The sequence below is a fragment of the Primulina eburnea genome, chromosome 15 (assembly GCF_022965805.1).
Source record: "Primulina eburnea isolate SZY01 chromosome 15, ASM2296580v1, whole genome shotgun sequence".
Taxonomy (NCBI): Eukaryota; Viridiplantae; Streptophyta; class Magnoliopsida; order Lamiales; family Gesneriaceae; genus Primulina; species Primulina eburnea.
This window is the reverse complement of record NC_133115.1, coordinates 12,463,832-12,473,756: the sequence shown is the minus strand read 5'-3', so window position 1 is coordinate 12,473,756 and position 9,925 is coordinate 12,463,832. Positions and strand designations below refer to the sequence as shown.

Here is a 9,925-nt window from a genome sequence, read left to right as displayed (position 1 = left end):
TGATACCAATCCAACCAGAGTAAAGAGAAATACCATCTTATTGCTATGTTATTGCTATGCTATTGCTACAGTATTCATGTTTCAGAGTTGATGGTATTTATGATTTCAAAGTCATGTTTTACAGAGTATACTATGTATCATTGCTAAGTAAGAGTTCCACTTGCTGAGTTTTTATACTCATTTCAGTTATTTTCATGTGATGCAGATAAGAGCGACGGACCAGGACGTTGATTGTGGCCTGGAGTCATATGCATACGAAGATGGAAGGAAGATTATTTTGTTATCATTTTGGGACATGATCATAAGAATGATATTTTGTATTTTGTTAAATCATTTGAATGATCATGTATTCATTTTGTAAACATTTTATGAAATGTATTTTGAAACCCCTTCCCTATTTTAAAGAAAATTTTAAATTCCGCTGTATATTTTATTGTTACGGGTCAGAGTATCACACTAGTAGCTAGACTGGAAGCAATCAGAATATTCCTAGCATATGCATCTTACAAAAACTTCAAAGTGTACTAGATGGATTCTGAATGGTCAGTTGCAAGAAGAGGTGTATGTAGAACAACATCCAGGTTTTGTTAATCACTTACTCGCTAATCATGTTTATCATTTTAATAAAGATTTATATGGTCTAAAACAAGCTCCTTGAGCTTGGTATAAGTCTCTATCAAAATTCTTTATTGATCGTGATATTATAGTAGCAACAGTTGATAAAACTATGTTCAAATTTACCAAGAAAGATCATTCATTAATTGCTCAATTTATGTTGCTGATATCATATTTAGGTCAACTAAACCCAAAATATGTGATAAGTTCTTTAAGCTGACACAGGAAAAATACGAGATGAGCATGATAGATGAGCTGACATTCTTCTTAGGCTTGCAAGTGAAGCAACTGGAAACTGGTATTTTTATCAGTCAGACCAAATACACGAAGGAATTTCTAAAGAAATTTGGCATAGAAACAAGTTCAGCTGCGTCCACTAAAATGAGCTCATCAGTTAAACTAGACAAAGTTGAAGGGGGAATATCAGTTGAAATTGCACTCTACAGAGTGATATTAGGTTCTTTATTATACTTAACTACTAACCGTCGTGATATTATGTTTGTTGTTTGTTTATGTGATAGATTTCAAGCTAATCGTAAACAATCACATTTTCTAGCTGCCAAACATGTATTGAAATATCTAAAAGCACACAGAATGTGGGCTTATGGTATGCTAATGACTCATCTTTCAATGTATTTTGTTATTCAGATGCAGATTATGCAGGATATAAGGTTGATAGCAAAAGTATAAGTGGATCATTTAGTTTCTAGGAGACAGACTGATCTCATGGTTCAGCAATAATCAAACATCTATCACCACTTCAACAACTGAAGCTGAATATTTAGCTGGTGGAAGTTGTAGTGCTCAACTGCTATGGATTCAGCAACAACTGAAAGATTACAGAGAAGTAGCTGAAGAGTCACCAATCTTCTGTGACAACACCAGCTCCACTGCGATTACCTACAATCCAGTTCTTCACTCCAGAACCAAGTACATTGATGTTAGACATCATTTCATTAGAGACCATGCTCTCAAGAAAAACATCAGACTGGAGTATATTTCAACTGAACAACAAGCAACTGATATCTTTACCAAGCCACTACCAGAGACTAAATTTCTTACTTTAGAAATATATTAGGGCTTATATATTTATCTTAAATGCTTCATTTATGGGGAATGATGAATTTCAGTAAGTTAACTAATAAGACAACAGTCAGTTGTTCATAAACTGAACTGAAACAGATTTGAATTGATCAGTTGGTATCTGAATAAACTGATTTCATCCCATACGTTGACTAACTTTAATTCGTTTTAAGTTCCTCAATTAAAATCATGATCAAGTACAAATTATCTATTTAAATTTTGAATTCCAAACGTATTTCCGTTTTTATCTAATTATTCAAACCAGTTACTAAATTTAAATGTCCAATGTTTGAAAATCTTACTTATTTTCTCAAAGCCTCTCACGGACTGCCAATTGTCCAAAATTTGAACGGTCACGAGATATAAACAGAAACCGCCTATCAGAAAGTGTCTCACCATTTTCAAAGTTTGTAACTTTCGTATTTTCAGAGCAAATCACTTGTGTTTTTCTCAGTTTTTAGCGAAAATTGATCAAATGGCATCTTACACACCTGCTTATCTCTCCAATGCTATTTCAATCGATTTTGATTCGATATTTGCACACTCTGAAGAATCAGTTCACAACATGTTCAAAGCATCTGGGCTTCATACCTTCCTAAGGTTGGCAACTCAAGAAATATTCTCTGCTGAAATCCTCTCCATTTATGGATCTAGCTCGGTCATTGATGATGGGAAGATTCAAATGAAGGTGAATGACCACGTTCTGATCGTGGATGAATAATTTTTCAGGAGCTTGTTTTAGCTTCCAATCAAAGGCCTCTCGAGATTCTCAAAGCTTTCTGCTGCTGCTATTGTAGAGATGCTGATCTCTCTATCTAAAACTGGAGGAAAGAACAAAGTGTCTGAACATAAGAAAGAACTGAAACCTGAATACTAGCAAATGGCTGACATCATTGCCAAGGGCTTTGTAGCAAAGGGAAGATCCTTTGTTGCCCTCATTCGCGAAAAATTTCAAGTCATGACTGCTATTGTTGAGGGGATAAAGATGAACTTGTCATCCATCCTCTTCAAAATCTTGAAAAATGGGGTACAAACTTTGAAGCAGTACAAAGGCTTTGCACTTCAGCAGAATAGACTCATTGAGGACTCAGGGATACTTCCAATACCCTCCTCTTCAATTATCAAGTTCAAAATCTTCACAGCCTCAAAGGTGCAGCTGAAGAAGACAGGGGATGACAAATCAGCAGCTATGGTTAAGAAAAGTGAAAAGATCAAACCAGCTGCTGCCCCCAAGTCAAAGAGAAAACTGGTCATGTAACGTCCGAAAAACCAAACATACGTAAACCACATGCATGAAAATTATTGGAATTGTTTAGTTGTTTTATTTAATTGATTTTAAATGCTTGCATGATATTTATTAAATTATTAAAGGTATGATTGCATGATTAAATGATTATATGGCATGTTTTCATGAAATTAAAGGATTTTACCCGAATATTCGATAATAGGCAGGGGAAAGGAGACCGGGGACGACCAAGACTAGAATAAATATTTTTCGCTAAATATTTTAAAGGGCTTCTAGATATGATTAAAATGATTTAATTTCTAAAAATGTTGGAGTTCGAATTATCTTATGAGTCGAGCTCGATTTTTCCTGAGAAGCCGGTTGTGGGCAAAAGATAAGTTTCTAAAAGATAAAAAATATTATTTTTTGTAAACTGAATTTGTAAACATTTATGTTTTAATTAAATAAGAGTTATGTGGCCCAATTTAACCAAATTGAGTAGGCTCAATTGCTCCTATACTTAGAGACCCGAAACCAAAGCTCATTATCATGTAAGTAAATCTATAAATAAGTACCTTTGTGCTTCAAACCACCACAATCATCCGAAAAATACACATTAGCACACACATAATTTTTGAGAATTTGGAAGGAAGAAATGTTAGGAGTCTTGGTCTCCCGTTCGTCCTTCCTCGCCGACAATCACGTATTTGAGCGTTCTAAAATGCAAATGCACGTTTTATAAACCATTTGACGCATCATTCAAATCATAATACGCATGTATATATTGTTTTTGCATGAAAAATATTTACGTTTGATGGTTCAACGTTTTGTCAAATATTTTCAAAGTTCTGAACGTTTTTACGTATATATGATCGTATTATGATTTTCAAAGAGTACACTGCCAACGTAGGATGTTATGTGATTAGAACATGATTAATTCAAGGTAAAATACTTGTTGGAATTATTCTTGAACAAGGGAAGAACACCTACGATCTTTCTAGGAGGGGCCGTGCGCTTGGGTTTGTCATGGGGTACGGATAGCTTGCATGGTCGCTTGAGGCTTGGCCAGGGTTGGTTGGGACTTGTCCAGGGTCATGTACTTGGGTCTGGTAGGGTCCTGGCATGGCTAGGACCTGTGGCTAGTCGGTTAGGAAGAGTCATGATCACATGGACTCTTCCCATGCTTGTTGATGGCGCATGTAACGTACTGTAATTTTAAACATACTTAAAATTTGCGGAAAAATAAAAAAATTTCTTAAATAAATAATAATCTTTCAATTTGCGATAACATAAACTGATCATCAAAAAGTATTTTCAATAAAAAGATCACAAATAAAGTTTGCTAAAAATATTTTGTTAAACATCGGAAACACATCTCATAAAATCAGAGTATTTGAACATGCATAAAAATCATAAAAACATGGGCGGTACTCGGGTTTAGCCTCCTGAGGAGTCCAAGCCGGCTCATTGGTCCCCACCTCTCGTCTCCTCAAAGTCATCCTCACCTGCATCGATCAAGTCTAGTGAGTCAAAAGGCTTAACATGTATATATTGGAGATAACAAGTAATACATAATAAAACCACACGCAACATAAAAGTAGAACGTACATACTTGAAACGTGAACGCGATAACATAAACATATACGTGTCATAATCATAAAACTCTTCATAAACATACTTGCATCATACATACTTGAATATGCATAAACTACATCATTTTGCGTAGAGATATGTTTCAAAGCAAGTGGCCCATACATAAATGCGCCTGATTAAACTAAACCATAGTATTGGGCTGGCAGGTAATATCCACTACCACATACATGAGATCCCCGGTCATGCTTTACCGGGTGGATTGGTCCCTGGTCATGCTTTACCGCTTTCCAATCCTAATCTAAACCAGGTCATACTTTACTAGGGTGGAGAGGTCCTCGGCCACGTTCACCGACTTCCAAATCCGTTCATAATTGGTCACAAGACATTTAGCATACCTCAAAAACATAAATATTTGTTCGTCGAACATACTTACATAGCGTTAAGGGATGCGTCGGGTCTCGCTTGGGGCCACTGCTGAACATACTAACATGAGTTCAAACACTTATCTTTCATAACTTAGACGTATTAGTAATGCTCACACCCCAAAAATGAAAAATTTCCTTACGATGTTCTAAATCTCTCGGGACTAAATCATGACATCGAACCCCTAAACAATCCCTACATTTGTTTCCCAAACATGGAAGACACGAACCCCGTGTAGACATGTGGGTCGGGGTCCGTGTAGACTTTGCAACTTAACTTATGGAATTAACGAAATCACGGACCTCGTGTCAGGGTCCGAGTAGGGGTCCGTTAAACTCTGAAAACTTTACCTCTGGAAATAACAAAGGCACAGACCCCGTGTCAGGGTCCAGCTAAGGGTCCGTGTAGGCTCTGGAACTGTAAACCAACGGAAATCACTACACTTATGGCTTAATCCTCCTAACTAAATCATACGGACCATGAACCAACACCTCGAGACCCATCCTAGGATGCTATGGCAATGATTCAAACTCTCATGATGCCTGAAAACGAAGATAAAAATCATACAACACAATTCAAACCATGAACACGACATTTTGACACCAAATGTTTCTTACGACTTCTAATGCAATCAAGTGCCTATCGACACGAAACAAAGCACCAAAAATCATCCCAACATCATACTCACAATACTTAAACGCATCAGCGATCACCCAACGGTTCCCAACGAAGCCTGCAACAAATAACAACAAGAACACGTCAAGAACTCATTTTCCAGAAAATTACAGTTTGAGCAGTCCCACGAAAACATTCATAGCTCACTCGTTTCTTTTCCAAAAATTATGAACTTACCGTCAAATTGAAGATTTCGAAAATTTCTACATTTTATATGTTGAAAGGTTTTCCAAAAAATAGACCGAAAAGTCAAAGTATTTAAAATGACCAGCAAATTTCGAGTTTTGAGATCCAAAAGTCCTTTCAAAAGCCGATCCAACCATTTTTGCTCAAACTTTGCACAACATACATGAATTTTTACGCTTAATAAACATCACAACACATATTATAACGAGATCGATACAGAAACAATAGATTATACATGCCTTGATCTTTAAAAATGCTTGAAACCACGATACCGTAGCGGGGATGATGCGATGGTTGATCCAAGACGAACGTGGCACGATTTTCTTCCAATAAAAAGGACAAAAATTGCTGGAAAAACTGAAGAGGGATGGGGCGGCTACTCTTGCACTAAGAACCCTAGGTTTTTGTTTTAAAAAAATGAAATGAAAGGTGCGTGAATTGTGTGTGTGCTGATGGTGTGTGTAACGTGTGTGTGCGTGAGTTAGTGTATGGGGAAATAGCTTAATTAAATAATTAATTGCCTAATTAGGAGATAATCATGCATGTATAAATAATTAATAATATAATAATACTAATTTAATACTAACTTTTCTAACACATCTGTAAGGCCCGAGGATTTAGTTATCATAATCAGACTGGTTTTGTTGATAATTAGGGTGATTATAGATGTATTGTATCAGACCGGAAGAGAGGAGAAAATACTCAAAATAGGACAGAACAGCTGGCGCACATGTGCGAAGAAATGCGCGCATATGCGTGACAATTCCAGTAGCATCGGCGCAGATGCGCGAAGAAATGCGCGCATATGCGCGACATGTCCAGAAACATTGGAGCACATGCGCGAGATAAGGCACGCATATGCGCGATACCTCCAGAGACTTTGGCGCACATGCGCGAGATAAGGCGCGCATATGCGCGAAGTGTTGATGCCGAGACAATATGTCTCGCGCATATGCGCGAGTTGAAGACGTGCATATGCGCGAGAAATCCAGCATGCACACTAAGTTGACACATGGCTTGGATTTCCATCAGCAACTACCGAGAAAGAAAACTTCATGAAAGCTCAAGTTTCATTATAGCTTAGAATTTGAATTGTAAAGAATCCAACCGTCCGGTCTTGAATCCGAATCCATAATTGTGCTTCTCTTGCTTCAAGCTACCAAAGTATGTAAGTATTATCACTTTTCAGCATGTTTAGGGTTGAGATGATTTGGGAAAATCAGAGTTTGATTGTTATTAATTGTTCTTATGATTATAGTGAACGTTATTCGTAATCGGATCGAAGAAATGGTACCGCATGCATTTGTTATGAATTTCAGCATATATTGAGATGAGATTATGCAGATTTTTAGATCTTGATATAGATATTGTGATGGTTATGAATTGATGATATAGTCTTGTATTGATTCTTATTGTTTGAGTTGATCGGTATCGAAAAACTACGCCGTTATGCCGTCGAAATGTACCGAAATTGAATAATGATTGTACAAGACTTGCTTTGGATTGTATTTGATCGAATACATCTATACATTGTTATTTCAAATTAAGATGGACAGAGTTGCTTTCCCGATTTCGAGACTTCGATTGATTCCAACGACAAGAAAGGTATAATTCATGTTTTGTTTTGGGAGACACAACTCAAATGAGATTCAATTTGAGTTTCCCAACAAAATAACATACAAGCTTATGTTTATACTTTAATGTTTATGCCTTGTTTATAGAATTATAATCAAGTCTTGAGATATGAGTCATCGACAGATTTGTCAAACTAGATGTTCGGTAGTATCGTCGCATTGGAGCAGTTCGACTCTGTGTGTAGAAACTCATTACAGACATGACCGAAGTCTAGGAATAAGACGTACCGTTACCCCAATTGGGAGGGTAGGTGACAGACAGTGACGTCTTATTCACACAGGGATCCCTAGAGTTAGAATTGAGTCAAGTCAAGACATGAATTGAATAAGATTACATGCTTATATGGCTATGTTTATAGATTATGGAACATGTTGTATTGGTTCTCCTCATGATATTATGTTCATGTTGTATTTGTATAGTCATGTATCATGAGTTATATTTACTTGCATGATATACATGTTTACATGTCTTATACTGGGATTTGTTCTAACCGGAGTTTCTGGCTGTTGTTGTGTCTGTATGTGTGCATAACAACAGGTAGGGCAGGATCTGGGTCGCAACAGAGATGAGAGATGGATATAGTGTGGTGATCACGGGCATAGCAGATGTACTAGTAGTTTGTACTTTTGATCATGTACTGTATTTGAATGCTGGTTTGTTGAATATGTATTGGACAAGACATGTATATTATGTTTGTGGAGATAAAATAAATAAAGACCTTGTGCATGTTTATCTACATTTGATTTAATGTTAAAAGAAATTTTTTTAATGACCCACATTTTCGAACAAAGATCCAATTAATCCCAGAAAGAATTGAGTTAGAGCCCGGGTCCCCACAACAGGTGGTATCAGAGCCGTAGGTTCTGTATACTGAGATAGAATAGAGTGAGCGGGGTAGATCGAGTCATCTTCCTTGCTTTATGATGTGCTAGCATGATTTATTGCTTTTCCTATTACATGTTGTATTGTTATCTGAATTGACTTACAGCATGTACTCGTAAAGACTGAATCAAAACCGATTCTGGATCAGAGGTATATGATCAGAGGAGGGCTGAGGCAGATTGTATCGATTGTGTATTAATTTGTTTGATATTCAGATATGCCGCCTGGACGAGTACCGCAACCAGTATCAGGTCGGGCACCAGAACAGGGCAGTACATCCGGGGATCCGATGGACGTGACTGCTACACCGATGGAGACTTTGCTTAAACGGTTTCAGTCCTTCCGACCACCGACACTGAAAGGCACAGAAAATGCAGTCGAATGTGAGAGTTGGCTAGTGGATATCGAGATGCTATTCGAATCCCTGGAGTACACTGAGGATCGACGAGTGAAATTAGTGGCGCACCAATTGCAAGACGTAGCAAAGAGTTGGTGGATCACTATGAAGAGAGCATTGGAGCACCGTGGCACACAAATTACCTGGAAAGTGTTCAAAATTGAGTTCTATCAGCGATTCTTTCCGGTGTCATACCGAAAGGACAAGGGTGCTGAGTTCGCCAATTTGAAGCAGGGACAACTGAACATCGAGGAGTATGTTGCTAAGTTTTCGTCATTGCTCAGATTCGCTCCTCATGTTGCCGAGAATGAAGAGGCCGTTGCAGATCAGTTTATAAATGGTTTGAATCCAGACATCTTTACCTTGGTGAACACCGGTAGACCTAACAACTTTACTGATGCATTGAATCGCGCCAAAGGAGCGGAAGCTGGATTATTAGGCAACGAAACATTCCTTATGTTGCGCCGACTCCTAGACCGCCATTACCTTCAGTCCAACCCCCTACTCGGTTTGAAAGCGGTGGAAGCAGCAGTGGAAGAAAAGATCAGTTGAAAGCGAAGGGAAAACAGTTCAAAAGATCAGGGAGCAGTTCGTCGAGCTCCAGCGGGTCACGACAGAGAGGTCCTGGCCAGAGTACCAAGTACACAAGTGTGTATTGCAGTTCTTGTGGAGGTAGACATGCCACCAAGGAGTGTCAAGGTGTGATGGGCAGATGTAACATATGTAAGCAACAGGGACATTTTGGCAGGGTCTGTCCACAAAGGGGTTTACAGAGATCTCAGAGTGCAGGGTCTTCTGCATCAGTAGCTCAGCCTGAGAGGCAAGCTTCGTCTGTCCATTCCTTTCATCCCACTTCTACACAGACACAGCCCAGAGCCAGAGGTAGCCAGACAGGGAGCCAGCCTCCCAGAAAACAGGCTCAGGTGTTTGCATTGACAGAGGAGCAAGCTCAAGATGCACCGGACGATGTGTTCGCAGGTAACTGTTTTCTTTGCGGTTATCCTACCTATGTTTTGATAGACACAGGTGCATCTCATACATTCATTTCTGAGCGCTTTGCATTATTGCATGCTTTGCCTGTTGAGTCCTTAGCTACTGTAGTGTCTATTTCTTCTCCGTTGGGAAGTGGTCTTGTATCTGTGACTTCAGTTAGACATTGTGTACTACAATTTGAGGGACATGAAATTGATTTAGATTGTATTGTACTTGGG

The 9,925-nt window shown here is 38.3% G+C and overlaps 1 protein-coding gene across 1 annotated transcript; it reads left to right on the top strand.

Annotated features, from left to right (window-relative positions):
* The first annotated feature begins 8,534 nt into the window (after positions 1-8,534).
* Positions 8,535-9,521, top strand: LOC140815461 (uncharacterized). Its single transcript, XM_073174564.1, has 2 exons — positions 8,535-9,054; positions 9,463-9,521. The coding sequence occupies exons 1-2, from the start codon at positions 8,535-8,537 to the stop codon at positions 9,519-9,521; spliced, it is 579 nt and encodes a 192-aa protein (XP_073030665.1).
* The last annotated feature ends 404 nt before the right edge of the window (positions 9,522-9,925 follow it).

Bases quoted from the DNA above. Each gene is read 5' to 3' on its own strand.
- LOC140815461 (XM_073174564.1), top strand. From the start codon at position 8,535: ATGCCGCCTGGACGAGTACCGCAACCAGTATCAGGTCGGGCACCAGAA. The intron at 9,055-9,462 runs GTTTGAATCCAG...ACATTTTGGCAG, and splicing joins TGCAGATCAGTTTATAAATG to GGTCTGTCCACAAAGGGGTT.